Source organism: Lathamus discolor, chromosome 2 (genome assembly GCF_037157495.1).
Source record: "Lathamus discolor isolate bLatDis1 chromosome 2, bLatDis1.hap1, whole genome shotgun sequence".
Taxonomy (NCBI): domain Eukaryota; kingdom Metazoa; phylum Chordata; class Aves; order Psittaciformes; family Psittacidae; genus Lathamus; species Lathamus discolor.
In genome coordinates, this window is record NC_088885.1 from 25,419,061 (window position 1) to 25,436,456 (window position 17,396).

General features: G+C 37.3%; 1 protein-coding gene across 3 annotated transcripts in view; it reads left to right on the top strand.

The window, feature by feature from the left end:
- The window catches only part of ANO10 (anoctamin 10), a 129,936-nt gene that overhangs the window by 71,682 nt on the left and 40,858 nt on the right, over window positions 1-17,396 (top strand). For all 3 annotated transcript variants that reach the window (XR_010609870.1, XM_065666186.1, XM_065666187.1), the window contains exon 12: window positions 13,491-13,607. Coding sequence is in view for 2 of the 3 variants with exons in the window: in XM_065666186.1 (XP_065522258.1) it covers window positions 13,491-13,607 (117 nt within the window). In the remaining variant the exon portion in view is untranslated. The remainder of the gene's footprint in view (window positions 1-13,490; window positions 13,608-17,396) is intronic.

Below are 17,396 nucleotides of genomic sequence, written 5' to 3' on the forward strand. Positions count from 1 at the left end.
GAGGGTTAGAACATGTCTGTATCAGATAGCAACCTGCTTGGCGTTCTAACCTGTTAGCTGTGAAGCTATTGAACATAGGAAAAAAAAGAACATTAAAACAAGCCCAAAGCTTTGATCAGCATCATGATTCCTAATCATTCATGTTTAGTTGGAAGCTTTTATTGGCAAAATCAGATTTTGCAAATCCTTGTTGCCTTATGGAGAAAAGCAAGAGGTCCCTGATCTTAACACCAGTCCTCTCCCAGTGACAAAGTCTAACCAGTCTTCTTTTCAGAAAGCATAAATGGTGTATGTAAAGAAAATACGTATTAGATTTGAAGTAATGGTTGTCTTTCCTTTATTCCTTCACCTCATTTAAGAGAGGCAAATATGTATTCTGAAAAACAGATCCATGTGTAAATTTACAAGCAGCATTATATGTTTAGAAAATTGTATCATTTTTAATAAGCTGTTTCTGTGCAAATATCTAGAAAGAGAAGACATGCATAACAATCAAAATTTGAGGTGTCACCCTAGGTTTCATATTTATAGAAATACCTTTATGGTTAAATCTTTATAATTCTTGTAATAATCCTAGATGCCTAAACTGTTACCATCTCCTGTTTGGAATGGGCCAGGATTGCTGTGTTGGATGCAAATGAGTGGTCTTGTGCATTAGTCTTTTGAATTACATAGAGGCAGCAGATTAGTTGTGTGAATGGCTATATTCTCACTGTAACATCGGGTACAGAGAATAGAGATGAGGGTTCCAGAGGCATAACACCTCAGATGCTTTCTTTGGTCCACAAGAAAAGTCATTAGAGTGCATTTTTTAAATGCAGTATGTTGAGAACTGGCTGTACAAGTTACAGCTTCATATGAGAAGGCCAGTAATTCATCTTATTAAGCATATTCTGTTGCTGACAGTGCAAAAAAAGACTAGTTTTACTGTGCAGCAGCAGTTCGTTTGGAGATAACAAGTTTGACAAAAGTATGAAGGAAAATTTAAAATAAAGGTCAGCTGTATATATTTGAGCATTAAAAAATACTCAAAGGACAAAAAAAATTGAATAGGCCATGTGAAGATAAGATTGCTGGTATGGTGGAGAATATAAAGAAGGGAAAGAAAGAGAGGGGTGAACTTTCAACCCAACCATAATACATGAAATTTGTGTCCCTCAAAAGGAAAGCATTGTCAGAAGGATTCCCTGTACATGTCCCAAGCATGGCCTTAATGAGATCAAGGAATCAAACCTCTGACAGAACAGGGTAACAAAGCACCTCCCTCATCAGTGCAAGTGTAACTTGTTTGTTTTGTAAAACTAATCTTTTTAGTATCTCCTTTGGTGTTACAGCAATAAACTTTTCCATAATGACATTCTTTTCTTTAGAAATCGTATGTTAAAATTCTAAAGCATATTTTGTATTTGCTTCAGGCAACCCAAGGTGACAAGGAAATGCTCACAGTTTTTCTGATTTCAAAGTCTCAGTGTTCATCCTGAAAGAATAATGGTGCTAAAAACTGCCTTTTATCTTCAGGTGAATCTTGAGTGTCAGGAGTTCCCAGTTGTTTTTGTTTTGAACCATATTACATGATGAATTTGATACTTCTCTAGTCTACATTGGGCATCCCTGCACATTCTGAAAAGGATCCAGATGCTGTTCAGGTTTCAGATGGCAGGGTAATATGCTTGTTCCCATTGAAGTGAACAAAACAATATAATTTCATCATATATGTATGCTGACTAGTAAAGACTGTCTGGCTGGAGAAAGCTAGAAACAGAAGCTATCTGTGATGCTAAAATGATACATCATAGAAATGGGTTTTAGATTGTTATATGCAGCAAATTCATCTTGTCTAACCCAGAGCCATTCAGTACTGTCAAGGAAAGGTGATGTTCTTTTGGGTTTAAAGAAAAATATAGTTGATTTTTTTTCTTATAATACTTTTGTGTCATGCTGGAAGGTCTTACTTTTGAATACTGTTTGACTGATTAATTTTTTTTTTTTACTATTTTTTTTTCCCATATTTGAGACATACTGTTACTTCTTCTTCCAGTAAAAATACTAGATGAGATGTTAGGAAAAGAGTGTGAAGTAGCAAAACTGATTTACGGGCCTGTTATCTGACATGACTTTAACCTTTTAGGATTTTTTTTGTGGTAATTTACTACATTAAAATATAATTCTTCGATTGTTATGTCACAAAACCCCACACAGCTTCAAGTGCTGTCAGATCTTTTAAACATTCTAGGATAAGTTCTCCCACTTTATTAGGTTTTTTTTTAGCCTTTTTGACTATATGGGGAATATTTCTGTTTTACATAAGGATGTGTGTGTTTAGGTTGTCAAAGAACACTTGGTCAAGGATATAAAAGAGAAATAAAAGTTAGAATCTTGGCTGACAAGTTTTAGGGATATCTCCTCTCAAGTAACGGCTCTTAAAGGATGTCTAAGGGGAAAAGGTGGGGTTGCAGCAAAGTCACATGTTGAATCCTGATAATTTTGTTCATGTTTTGCTGTGTTCACTGTGCTATTAGTTTGTTTCTGGTAAAGACTCGTGACTGTTGAAGGAGTTCGTATAAAAGATTTGAAATGCTGTGATCTTCAGTGTATATTTTTCAAGACAGAAATTGCATTCATTTATCAGGACTGCCTATTTTTAGGGGTGATCACTTACCTCCGCACCCCAGGAGTCATCTTCTCACTTCTGGAGACAAAAGGTCCTAGAGATGGTAAGCTGGTTCACGTTGCTGTTCGGGGGCAGTGGAGCTGACAGTGGTGGTGTATTGCATCTGGTTCCAAGGCATGTTCTGTTTGCAGCAACAGTCTTGCCCTTGTGTGCCAAGTTTGTGCAGTCCTATACATTTACATCGTTTTGTCTTTCTCTGGATGCTTCTTTCATTTTTCCTGAACTCTCCTTACCTACATTAGAAGAAAAATGAGCAGCAGTTTGCTTTATCTAGAAGCTGAAGGAAGGGCTCTGTAGAATATTGAAATTTCCAGCATTTCCTTAACTGAGAGAAGAGAGAATCAATTTTCAGCCTGGTCGTAAAGAAAAATAATAGGTACAAATGGTCCTCAGATTCAGGAAATACGTATCTGCTTTTCATGAGTCTATCTGTGCGGACACAAGACTGGTTCAAGACTCAAGGTGTGCAGGATAGTTCTGTAAAGATATCCTCCTGGTTCACAGCAGGGCCAAATCACTAGTGCTAGAGTTACTCCTGTCATGAGGTAGTGCTTCTTCACAGGTTTTTCTTGTTGCCAGAATGAGTTTTGAAGCTGAGACACAGTTGGTTTTGCTACCATGTTATCCCTTTTAATTATGAGTAGCAGACCAGGCACAGGTACAAATGATTTCTTACTTCAGTCCCTGGGCTTTCCAGATTTCTGTGATAGCACTGGGTCAGCCCTGTTGAGGCTCATGTGTGTAAGTCTCAGCTTCCCACCTATCTCTGCTTGCATGTTACAGTATATAGTTACTCAGGGACCTGTTCAGATTTAGTCACTGGTCCAAGGTCTTGTCTGACATCTCAGCATTGCCCGTTTGAGATGCTTGAGGCATCTTTCAGAACCATGTTCAAAATTGCTCCTTAATTCATTTCAAATTGAACCTGGCCTTCTCAGCTGAGATCATTTCATTCAGAGGAGGAGTCAGCTGCAGGTTTTTGTGGCTGATTATTCCTATGTGATAATGTTTCATAGCAACAAAGTGGTGCTGAGTGCTTGCTGCAAGTTGATTCCCAAATGGTTTTAAAATTATAATTGAATCTGTAAGTAGTGCTTTTTCCCCCCCTTTTTTTCTTTTTTGCCTTGCTGTTTACTGGGAGATGAGAGCTTTTGCTTGCTGCATGTTGCCAAAGCTGTTACACTACTGAGGGTAAACTGTAGGGTTTATGTTCTGCCTGTAGTTCCAAAGGCCGAACTGCCAAGTCTCAGAAAAACACCCTAAGTGAATAACAGTCTTTGTTGCTGTATTATCTTATTTGCTGGTATTCCTTTTTCCTCGTCATTCATCAGAATTTGATTGAGAAGCTCTTCCTGATTCAGATGTGATGGGTTTTGAGATGTCCCAGATGTCTATTAATCTGTCAAGCAGTAAGCATTGGATTATGCTGACAAAAGTCTTATCTAGTTTTGAAGAATGGTATTGCACTGATGCAGCTGTGTGTATCTCAGTGTTGAGGAGTGTTACTGCCTTCTAGTCCTTATGTTGGGACTCACATTCTGACTCTCATTCTCAGCTGATAGAACAACTTGATAGAATCACTTACTGCCACTGTGGAGAACACAGCTTGTTCTTCTCTTCCACTCTGTTTCCTCCCACCTCTCTTATGGAGTCTGCACTTTTCAATGGGTTTTGCATTCCTTAAGAAGCAGTTCTGTAAGCCTTTCATAGGCTGCTTTTCTCTGAGTGTATGGAGAGTTAAAGCTGGGAGGTGTGTTATTGCTGAAAAACTATTACATGGCTATGGCCTACAAAGGAATCTGAATTTACTGCAGTATTTTGTCTCAAAAGTGAAGTTAAAGATTCTCTTTTTGTCAGCTTAGGCAGACCAGGTATGTTCCTAGCAAGCTAAAGCAGGTCAGCAGCCAAGGATAAACTGTTTGCTATGCTCTGTTGCAGAGATCTGCTGTGGCCATAACAGTTGATGTGAGAATTGCATGGCTAGCTTCCAAGAGCTCTGATGAAGAACTGTTTTGTAGTAAGGGCAGATACTGGTGTTCCAAAACAGAGAAAATTTGTATGTAATTTTTTGAATACCCATTTACAGAAAAGACAAAGAGGACTTGAGGATGTACAGGTCTTTATTTGTTTTTAAAGATACAGCTTTTATGCAAGCTTTTCAGGAGGTGGCAGCATATCCAAACACCTGCTGCAATGTTTAATTAAAATACTCCAGCTGAATGAAAAGCTTTTCTTCTGACCTTTGTTGAAAAGCAAAACATTATTTAAGTCTGCATAGTTCTAATGAAAGATCCTTCTAGCTTTTACAAGAAAAATGCAGGTGATGAGTTTCCAGTATGAAAATTGTTTATTTAGTTTTCCCTACAGAATTGTCTCAGATTAGCTAGTTTTGTTGTACCCATTTCAATTAATTTGCTTTGATTAAAGTTGCACAGGAATAGTGACAACAATTAATCTGCAGTTTATGACGTGATATATCGCAATACTGTTATTCTTCTCTGGTGAGTCATGGCTGCAGCATTCTGTTCATTATTTACCATTGCATGATTCACTTTTTGGTCCACATTACAAAATGTGCTGTGTCCTACAGAATTTACTTACAACTTCAAACAGACATGTGCCACTTACACAAAAGCTGTGCATTCCACTAAAACTTTGAATTGTTCAATAAGGATGCATTTGCAGTGTGGTGAAATACTATGTTTTGTTTAAAATGTGTTTATTCAGATACAGTTCTTATAATGGTGGTGTGAGGTGAACAGGTTTTTCAATAGGAGTAATGTTCTTATGAATCCACTTTGGAAGCATAATAAGGCAGTTGTATGTAAAGCCAGGTAGTTACAAGAGAAATAAGTAGATATCTGGAAATGAAGTGTATTTAGTCAGAAAACTTGTTGTTCACATTTAAAGGTTAAAAACTTAGGTGTAGATCATCTCTGAAGAGTAACTGGCTGAGACTTCGTTTTTAAAACTAAACCCCAGTTACATTTTGCGTTACTTGCTGTCAAGGTGACAGACAGAAACATCAATTTAAATGTTAAAAATAGTTTAAATTCTAATGTAGGTGCCACATTGCCTTTTGCTAGCATAAACTGAAGAAAAATATGAGATTGACAAGTCTAATGTCTCACAATCTCAAGAACCAACATGAAGTTTTGGGAAAACCATCTATAAGGTTTATAAAGGCATAGTGGGTTTCACTTTTGTGTGTGTACACTTTGATATCTTTGCTGAGTCTCTGCAATACTCAATTGGGAGTTTTATACCTGTTCGCTTTGGCTTGGACTAAACAAATGAGGTTTGGTTGAGGCAGGAGCAAAGAGTTCTCGAAGTCTGTGATGCCAAGAATAGGTGACAATTTCTGTTTATCACTGAACTGACTTGAACCTTGAGTGGTTTCAAACCCCTGGCAGAAACAATGCTTTGTATCTCATTACTAATTCAGGTTCATCCAGTCCTGTAACCAAGGAGGAATTTCTGAATCCTGACAAACAGAGTAGAATTCCTTACGAAGTACAGTTACAATATGTGCATACTTTCATTTTTTTTTAATAAGAGACAAATGTATGGCTTAACGGTGGAAAGAAGTATATTTTTTGTAGATTAATAGAAAATAGCAAACTTTTTTTTTCCTCTCCTATCTTGATATGGAACATAAGGACATTTTGACAATGAACTATACCTGTCAAAACGCAAGCCAATATGTAATGTTAGCAGTCAGCTAAGAGGCACTTTATATGGCTTGGTATTAATCATACTGTCAATTTTCATTCCATGGGCATCCTTCTTTCGCATTTTCTCTTAAAATTTATTTCAAAGCTCTGATGTTCATTACATTCAGTATTAGCTAAGTTGGCTTTTGGCAATTCTTATCCCCATTCCTATTAAACTCTAGCCATAAGTTGAGATAAAGGTTGTGCCGAACCATTTCAGGATTATAAAAAGACAAATTTACACCTACTCTGCTTTTTTCATGTCTTTTGAATTGACTACAGGATGAAACAAATGTGAGAAAAATCAGGTCTTGTAACATTTCTGAAACACTCATTTGCGCATGTTATGGTTTTATAGACACAGTTTTGCAAGTGCACTGTATCGCAAAATATTTTGGGTCACAGAATGTGTTGTGTTTATAAAACACGATTATTAGGGTAACTGTTGGGTTTGGGTTTTTTCCCCAGACTGCAGTCAGTTAGAAGTCTGTGTACAGGATTGATACCAGAAGTTCTTTTATTTACAGCTTTTTCTTTCAGTGGGTGTTTCTAGAACCTGCTGTTTGCTGAAATGGCTATTTGCCTGGAGAGAGGGGAAAGTGTTGTTGTGTATGTAAATAAAGCACCCTACCTTACCAGCACTTGCCCCTCTTTTTTCCATACTTCAGCCTTGAAAAAGTTAAAAAGTTATCTGAAAGCAGACTTAAAACTTCCCATGTAAGACAACCTATAAAAAGGTTGGAAGAGGTATGTAAATTATGAGACATAAAGAACCAGTGGCTTTTTTTTTTTTTGCAGCATCAGGTAAGTTGGTGACAGAATTTCTATAGGTTTCCAGGCTGCCTCACATCTTTTATTGTTGGGGAAAATTATGGGGAACAGTTGGGCATCTAAATCTTTTCAAAAAGACTAATAAAACCAGGTAATACTTCAGTTCATTAGGGACTGAATATGATGTATAACAGCTGTGGTTTAAACATTAGTAAGAAATAATTTTTAAATAATTAGAAAATTTGTTTTTTTTTAAATACCGAATTTCTAAAATGTATAGTGGTGCCATTAGATGAAAAATGTCATGACTGTGCCATTTGATCAGATAACTTCTTTCAAGTAAGCATGTGCATTAGTAGAATATTTATTTAACAAGATTGTCCCTGATGACTTATATGTAAAGTTGTAGCTGATTTAAATGCTAAGTCTTTCTAAGAGGAGGACTAAGTTTCAGAAGTAGGACTGGCTTGCTTTGCTTGCCTTCCAACCAGTCTCGTAGAGCTCTTTTGAAGACAGAAGGAGAGTACAGAAATATGTAAGGGCAGAAGAGACCGGCTTCCCCACTGAAGATAGCATTTGCAGTGTTTACTTTAGAATCATAGAATCATAGAATAGTTAGGGTTGGAAAGGACCTCAAGATCATCTAGTTCCAACCCCCCTGCCATGGGCAGGGACACCTCACACTAAACCATCCTACACAAGGCTTCATCCAAACTGGCCTTGAACACCACCAGGGATGAAGCACTCACAACCTCCCTGGACAACCAGGTTTTGCTTTGCTTAACCTGTTGCTTTTGCAGTTACATTCCGGAAACATGAGCACAGAACCTGTTTCCTTAGAGATTATCTTGATTTCTTTTGGTTTTGTTTTTTTTTTTTTTTTAAACTTCCATGTTGTCTTCTGTGCTTGTCTCATGCTCGGGAGTGCAGGTCTGGAATAGGCTTTTGTTTTTCAGTAGTGGTAGTATACAAAGTAATTGTAGTATTCAGAATAAATTTACTTCTTTTGAAAGAAACTGATAGTCTTGAGACATAAAGCCAAAATTTAACTGGAAAGAGGGGCATCTCAGTGCTGTTAGAGGCCAGTGCTGCTAATGTATGTGTAACAAATAGTTTGCTATTCTCATGCTGTAGCTTAATACTTGTTTTCATGATTGAAATATACCTCAAAACTGCATATTAAAGCCTGGTATATTTTTCAACGTAGGTTTGTATTTGTGAGGTTTTGTAGTGGATTCATAATAAAAATACAGACCAGGATTTTTGTACTAATTAAAACCATTTCAGAAGTGTAAATAAATGTAAGGAGAGTCTGCAAGCTGGCGTTCATCTCTTCAGATAGATGAATTTAGTATATATCACATCCTGCCACTCCCAGGAAGGAAAAATTGTAATTCAACTATTTTAAGACCCAGATTCAGCGAATGACCTGACCATTTTTTTTTTAATATTTTTTTAGCCTGGGCTTAAATGTTTTTTCTGAGCATAAATACATTTATAGATATGCTTATAACTAAATGTAAGCTTAAGTACTCTGTTGAGTAGGGCTAGATATCACAACCATGCTGGTGCAGTCAGTAGGAGACTGACAATCTGCTCTTACCCCTCTGATCTGCAAGGTGTTCTGTCAGAAACATCACTACCAGTTTTCCTTGGGCAGCCTTTGTGGATTTTTCTCTGTGTGTGTATGTGTGTGTATACATGTATTCATCATCTAAGAGGAAGAAAGGGACTGATAATGCTGTCTCTGCTTATGCTTTCTGACACATTTTGTATTAAGCTTCTGTTTAGTTCCATCTATTTCAGCTGCATTTTAATGGGACAGGCTGAAACTCTCCCTACTGGATGAGGTTTTTTCAGTTTGGAGTTTTAGTTTAATGTCACAATACTGTGATCCAGGGCTGTAGGAAAAAATCTAATTATAGAATCATAGAAAGGTTTGGGTTGGAAGGGACCTGGTCTCCACTTGGACATCAGGCTGATGACCACAACTGTTTGAATGTGACCATCCAGCCAATTCCTTATCCACCAAGTGGCCCTTCCATCAAATCCATGGCTTTCTAGTTTAGGGACAAGAATGTCGTGCAGAATGTCAAAAGCCTTGCACGGGTTCAGGCAGATGATGTCAGGCACACTTCCCTTATCCACCAATGCTGTAACCGCGCTGTAGAAGGCCACCAAATTTGTCAGACATGATTTTCCCTTAATGAAGCTGTCACCAATCACCCACTTATTGTCCATGTGCCTTAACATGGTTTCCAGGAGGATCTGCTCCATGATCTTGTCAAGCACTGAAGTGAGACTGACTGGCCTGTAGTTCCTTTTCCCCTCTTTTAAAAATGGGGTTATGTTTCCCCTTTTCCCGTCAATGGGAACTTCACCAGACTCCTATGACTTCTCTGGTACAATGGACAGTGGCTTAGCCAGTTCATCTGCCAGTTCCGTCAGATCTCCCTGCTTTCCACTCTTACAGCAGCAATCTTGCAGTGATACTTCGGTTTACATTTGCAAAGGCATTTTGCATATACCAGTAGAGAATAGAGGTTCACAGTAATCTGCCATTCTCAGGTGTTGTCTTTTGTGCTGGGTTCCTTACCTGTGCAGAATTAGTAACCAGTGGCCATCTCATTTCATAGGATGCACTGGTTCTAGGCTGGATTAGGTCCAGATTTCTGATTTTAATTGAAAGTTTTTATAAATATTAGATTCTACTTTTGATACAGATTTTATTAAAGTCACTCCAGGCTGTTTGGCATGTAACTTTATCAGCTAACCAGCAACACAGCTACCGCTTATGTTCTTTTTTTTCTATCTTTACCATTGTTTTGTTCTTTTTCCTTTCAGTTGAGTAGATTTTTACAGGAATTGCTTCAGAACTACTGCTATAGAAATCAAATTAGCTGCTCAGAATTCCAGGTATTTAACCCTCACTTGCATTTCCTGTTTCAGAAGAGGTGAGGTTGGGGACCCACTGCTGCAAAACACAGCTGCTGCTTCCACTCTTGGTGGCTTTGCACAACAGAATAGTTCTGGCTCTCTAAGCACCTGTCAAAAGACCACAAAGATCTTGATGGCGCTGCATTTATCAAGGAGGGGAGACTCATTGCTGTTTCTGTCTGTGCCCACTTGGCAGATTGCAGAAGAGGAGGGGACTTTGCTGTTGGCATTGGAGAGCTTACAGCTTGTGTGGCTGTTATCCTGGCTTTTGCTCGCAGTGAAATAGTCCTCTTGTAATTGTGAAGGGCATGTTCTTGAAAACAGCCCTGCTTTTTAACAGTTGCAGTTAGAAATTGTGGTTGGGTTTGTAACTGATTTAACGAAAAAAAGAGCAAAGTAACCCACCCCTCTCTCCCCCCTCAAAAAAACCCCACTCTCAACCAAACAACCAAAAAACAAACCCCAGGAACAAAACCCAACTCTATGAAGAAATTCTAGTACTGGACAAATACATTTGCACTAGCTGTGTTGCAAATTTGGATAAGGTTTCATATTTTCTTTTTAGAATGCATACCTACTAGTGTTAATGTAGGTTTATGAAAGAGAATTTTGCTGTCTCTTCTGGTGATTTATACTGCACTCTTAGGACATTTCTGCTTTTGAAAGCAGATGTCTCCTTTTTGAGGATCGCAGGAATTATACTAAAACAAATCAGTGCGGAATATGGATGTTGTAGTGATTACAGCTACTTATCTCCCTACTTTTTCCTTCAGATTCTCTTGAATAACTACTTACATTTCCTTAGTCAAATGGCAGTTCCAAAATGCGGTGTAAACTGTTAACAAAATTAGGTAAATTTTCTTTTTAAGAGGCTTTGTGAACCATATAACCCACATTCATCACTTCTGCCAGCTGCCTTCCCAGTTTCATTAATATTACTCCCAATTTGCAAATAGAAACAGCCGGAGAAGTTGTCCAAGGAAGGCTGTTGCTCTTATGTCTTTTTTTTTTAGTTTTAGGTTCACTGGGAACTTAGAGGTAGAATTGAACTGAATTTGCAATCTGTCAGTGTGTTTTCAGGTCACAGTGTGTTTGTGCACGGTGACATCCCGTATACAGTTCTGAGCACTTTATGACTGATAAAGCTGTGTTTTGATGGGATGGAAAAGAACATTAAAAGTCGTTCTGAGAGATAAACCCAAGGTCTACCTATCCCAGTCATTTATTTTTACAGTGCTCCATAGTGGGTGCCTATGTAAGAGGATAACAGTAGGGCAAGCAAAGGCAGTGTGACTGTCCCCACCTGTACTCTGAACTTTTCAAGTCCTGTATGGCTTGAAGGCTTTTTGAATTGGAGGTTCTGCCTTTGTGTTTAAGGGTGTATCTTTGTGTTTACAGGCTATGAGTGGTGTTAGCGTGAAAACTGCCCTTCTAAATCTTATTTTAGAAAACCAGTGTTTCCTAGGATTAACTGCAGCATTTGTGTTGGGTTTGTTTCTGGTTGCCCTAGATGTCCCTTCAGTTCCTTCCTTACTCCTATCAAAAATGAGAAAAATCTAGTCAGTCTCTTTTCTCCATAATATTATTTATGTTTCCCTTAAATGATTTTACTTTATTTTCTTAAAAATTGTTTGGATTTGGAGCTACTTTAAAGTCTTTTTGGAAGTTAGTAACTCAGGTGATGTTTGTTACCTATTTCTAGCATAAGCCAACATTGTTTGCTATAATTTTTTTTTTTGCCAGAAAAGTTCCTTAGTAGCAGAAACTTGAATTGAGTGGGGGAAAAAATATTTGTGTAAGTGGGAGAATGTTTTACTGTTGAAATAATGTTTGGTGATGTGATATGACCCATATGCTGTTTGTATCGTAAACCTCTTAATCTGTGTTCAGGTTTTCATTGATGATGTATTAGCGTTGCATTAACTTTCAGCCTTTCTTTAACCTTTTCAAACAAAGTGTTATTCATTGCACTAACAGTTTGTTTCCTAGACCTACTAACCGTTTTTCTGTAATACATGTTTAAAAATAGTTACCTGTATGGCTATGTGTTGTTGTTCTCTTATTTATTACTATTATCTGATTTCTTACTGTAACTTTTATGTATTGAAATGGGCTTATTTAATGTTTCATTAGCACTCATGTGAAGTCTGTAGATTTTTTGCTACCTGCTTGCTCACATAATTCCTGAAGCTCAGGGATTTTGGTCTTTTATGTTGTTACTCATGTGCCCAAGCGCATCAAGATCGTTTAGTTCAGCAAAATATATTTCAGAAAGGAGCACTGGTCCATTTCATTTTATCAAAAAATCAGGAAAATTTGGATTAGCTTGGACATGCAGTCTAAGTTGAAGCATGTCTATGAGTATTGTTGCGTCAGTAGAATTTAAGCACATGTTTGAAGTTAGTCACATATATTTAAATGTTGCCTTGTATTGGTCAGGGTTTCCTCAGCTAGGAGCAAGTTCTGCCTGCAAACATGCAACATACTGATAGCTTAGACCTTGATAGAATAAGGTTTAATGACTCCTGTTTAGATGGTGCTTATAAATGAAGAAATAAAACCAGTGACTTGTCAGTTTGGCCCTTAGCTTTGGTGCATGTTTAAGTGAAATTTAAAGACTGCTCAGTGACTAGGCTCAACAGAACTTAATGTTTGTTTTCTCTTAAATAAGATTTTAATCTTTTGTGATAAATTATGACTAATTTTGCGTCTTACACATGCACTGTTTCTCTGTTTCCTGCAAGGTTTCTCTTCATGGGTGTGCCACTTCTTTAAAGATCATATTTTATTTTTTCCTCTTCTGAGGCTTTCTTAGGAGAGCTTTTAGGTTTCAGTAACTTCTCTAATGCAGAAATTCTGTGTTTGTTCATATTTTTTACAGTGTGTTTTTTTCATTTGTATCATTCCAAATGTATATGTGTGTATGCATGTATATGTGTATGCATGTCTATGTTGTTGTAATCAGATGCAATTATATGCATGTAATTACATGTGTGTATATATATGCACATGCATATATTTTACTGTGAAACTATTTTACTCTGAAACTATATGTGCTTGGTGCCATAATTCCACTTCTGTGCACAAGTAAAATGTTCTAAAAGCTGTTATTTTGTCTGGAATCACAAATAAAATTAGAAATGTATAGTGCATAGTGAAAATAGAATTATTATGAAAATAAGCCAAGTCATGTGTTTTAAATTCAAATTATGAGTGACTGTAATAGAAAAAAACATGGAGTAGCTGAGGTTTCATGTGATTATGGTATACTGTGTTGTATATGCCATAAGAAATAATTGTTTATACCTCTACTACTAAAATTTGGAAAGAGTATTATGCTGTTCTCTCTATGTCTCAAACTCTACAGAACAATATTTTTCTTTTTACTTTTTTTACAGCACTTGCTATTGGCAATAAAGTTTACCATCGCATTTGTAATTCCGGATAAACCAAGAGATATCCAGATAAAATTAGCCAAATTGGAATTTGAATCTCTAGAGGCTCTCAAACAACAGGTAAGAGCAACTGACATATAGAACTGTGAAAAGCATTGGTGGCCAGAAGGAAAGATAACCTAGGGAGATTCTTTGTTGGGTTTAGGTGGATAAATATGTAAATCCCAGGGTTTTGAAACTCCTGTTACTCTTCATTAAGATCAGCTAGCTAAAGCTGTTCCACCTCTGCCTCACATTTTCTGGTGGCAGAGCTGGGGTGGTGAGTCACTGGTAGCAGTGTACAGCACAGGGTATTAAACAGAAAACAGCGCTGGTTTACTTCTACGTGTTGGGTTGTAAACTGTAGCATTTCAGGTACTGCTTCATTTTCTGTTAATCCATCACTGCTTAAGAAGTGGAGCGGAGAGCTGGAAGTTTTAGCAGATTCACCAGTCCTTTCAATCCACCAGTTTATGTGAGCCAATGCCAGAAGAATGGTCTTCCTTTTCAGACAGCATGAAATTCCTGGTATAGCTAGTGATGTAGCAACTTGTAGTGTCTTTTGTCCTTGTGTGTGCAAATATCATACTTTGTTTATATTGTCACTTCTAAAGGGCATTGGTCTCTATGAAATCTCCTTTCATCCCCTGGAGGTGTTTGTTGGATTTCCTTCATTTATGAAACATCATCACAAATAAACAGTAAACTTGGCTCTAATATAGGCAGAAACTGTAAACAGGCTGAACATGTTTGAAGTAATTGTGTTGAGAGCTAAGTGTGTATGAGGGCATAGTAATGTTTACCTTATTTTACTTTACATATACAATTGTTTCATTTTATTGCATTAAGTAAGGTATATTTTACAGTATACTTAATAAGCATTCCAAAGCTATGTAGTAAAATAAGGAGCTAGATTTTTCTACTGAAAATTTCTGTTTTGACAAATGATTCCATAAAAAGTGGTAGAGATCACAAGAGATGAAGAATCATATGGAATTAGCTTCAGTAGGAGACAGATTCTACAGAGTGGGTTTGGCTATGGCAGCATTCTTTGGGAGTTTCTGACTGTACCATTCTAGATAGGATTTCTAAGATTGCTTAGATATCAGGAAAAACCACCCAAAACTAGCATTGACTGGTGCACCTATTTATTGCTAGCTCAGATATTTTTACACTGTAATGCAGGGTTTTACGTGAATATACTCTTTGTGTGCTCCACACACAGATGTGTAAACTCCTCTATACCAATTTTTATGTAGGCTGGGAGGTTACTTTATAAAACATCTACCATAGCTGCATGTGACAAAATGAGCTCTTCATTTTGGACAAACTGAGCCTGTAAACAATACACTGCCTTTTATAGTTAAAACCCCCCAGTTCTGTGTGACACTAGGACATCGCTAGTGAAGTCAGTACTGTCTGTTGTAATCAGCCATAACAAAACCCAAATTACAATTGAATCTAATGCCTCATAGTTTTGTTTCGCCTTTCTCTAGATGTTGATGTGGAGTTGCTAGGAGCTGGTTGTGGATCTTATTTATTTTTTAGATAAAATTAAAAGGAACAGGATTACATTTCTATTTCAGTTGTTCATTCTCTGTTTTCAGTTTGTAGACAGGCAGAACCAGGTCATCCACTGGAACCTTAAGCTCAAGTGAATATAGTCACCTTTGGTAATAATGTGCCAACTGGAATATATATGGAGTCTCTTTCAATATGAGTGTGCATGTTAGCAGTTAGCACTTTATCTCCTATTCTTGCATCTGTGTATTCCCTACAGTAGTATGTGCCTGATTCCCAGTTTTCAGGGTTGTTTCATTAATTCAGTGGTGAAAAGTTAGTCTGAATTTTAGGAAGAACCAGAAGTCTAGCAGTTCTCCCCTAATACTTCCTGGCTTCCTACAGGATCCATGAAGAACACGACTGGTTTTCAGGTGCCTTGGTAGGTACTTTATACACAAGTGTCTACCATCATCTTTTTAGATTTCCTCTGGTTGATATGGTGCTATGTATCCCATAGACGTGTAGAGAATTGGGCTTTTTTTTCTGGTGCCTTAGTGTTTTTGAGTGAAAAAGATCAGCATTTAAAATTAATACATTGACTGTAAAAAGATACTGAAGCGTTTGTTTTAGAAGCACGTTTTCTAGTTCTTATTACTGAGAGTCATGGTAATTCATGCTGTATATCTTGCTTTCAAGCAGAAAACAGCAACGAAATCCCCCAAAACAACTGTTAAAAAAAACAGTCGTAAAAGTCTGGGGCAAATGTGTTGTGAGATCACATTATGGAGAAACTGATTTATATACCTTTGTGCAAGTATGCATTGCATTCCTCTCTTGATGCTATCTAGACATGTATGCCATAGCGTTTACCGTATGAGCTTTTAGAGTATTGTTGCCTTGGGATGTGTCAACCTCCAAGATGCCAACGTAGATTATTAGGCTCCTTATTATAGTGCAGAGGCAGAAAATCTCCTACACAGATATATTGGTTATGGTTGAGATCTTTAACTTTAGACAGTATGAGCACCTTTACATTTTCATAAATGCTAAACTAATTTCTTTTTGACCTGGTGCAATGGGCCTGTAACTATTCTATGTTCAATCCATTTGAAGACTGAGTTAGTGTCTATTCAAAAGGGATTTTAGGGAATGCAATGTCTCAGCTCCCTAGCAGAGATGAACAGTCACCATTAGAGCTTGTTAAAACTTCCAATATAGTGAAAAATGCCATAATAATAAAAAATAATTTTATATTGGCATGACAGTCTTGTTTTGAAGTTCTCAAACTTTAGGAGAAGTTTTTAGGAAGTTCTGAAATGTTTCTTTGAATAATTTCTTTACATAGTTTGTTGAAAGGGAGTGGACTGTTGACCGAGTTGTAATAATTCGATCTATTTTGAAAACACTTTGTTGCAATACACTCAAAGTAGTATAATAAATGTTTGTTGACATAACTCCAGACAAAATGCTTTAATGTTTCTGAATCCAAATTGGGGAATGTGCTACATCTGTAGACTTTATCCTCTCTGACATCATAAAAGTAAGATAAAGCAACATAGTCATTCAGTCTGGGACAAGTGGAAAAAGACCTTTTACTCTTTCATACAGTATCTCTCATGGTGGTTGTACCATCTACATACAATTGCTTGGTGGCTGTGGTATAGTCTGAATATGCATAAACAATTGCTTCAGTTGCTTTGGCAAGAGATGTAAGTGTTTCTAAGTCAGTAGTGCTCCTTGATTTCCAGCAGAATAAGAAGTTTTCCAGAGCAAAGATAGGTGTAACATTCACAAGGATTTCTCTAGCAATGTCATCCATTTCCTGAAAACAGGTGTTATGTGTCTCAGTTCCCTCTCTATAAAATGCAAGAAGTGAAAACTGATCTGTGCATCATCTTCATTGATTAAAAGCTTCTTCAAAACATGATAGTATGTTGCTCAGCTTCTTTTTGAAAGGCATGGCATGGCAAGACAGTGACAGAAGGAGGCCAATGTCTGTTTGTCCAGGTGTAGTCCTATGGAAAGTTTAAACTCTTCCTCTTTCTGCAGGTATCCTGGCATGTAAAAGTTGCTGTTCTCTCCAGCAAAAACATTCCGCTTCAAGTAATTTCAGTGCTTTAACATTATAATTCACTGCACGGCAGCAGCTCTAACAGTTTTGAAGTTTTCTGTTTTCTGACTGCAGTGGCAGTACTTTGCCATTTCCCCATGAGTAGTACCCACTACCACAGATCACATCCTTTCCAGAAGGAGTTCACTAAGTTTGAGAGTGCTGGCCCATCTGGCCTCTGTCCTGTTAGAGTGCTTAGCTTCTATGAGAACAGCTTTCTGTAGCTCAGAGCAAAACAAAGAGATACTGCTAACTTA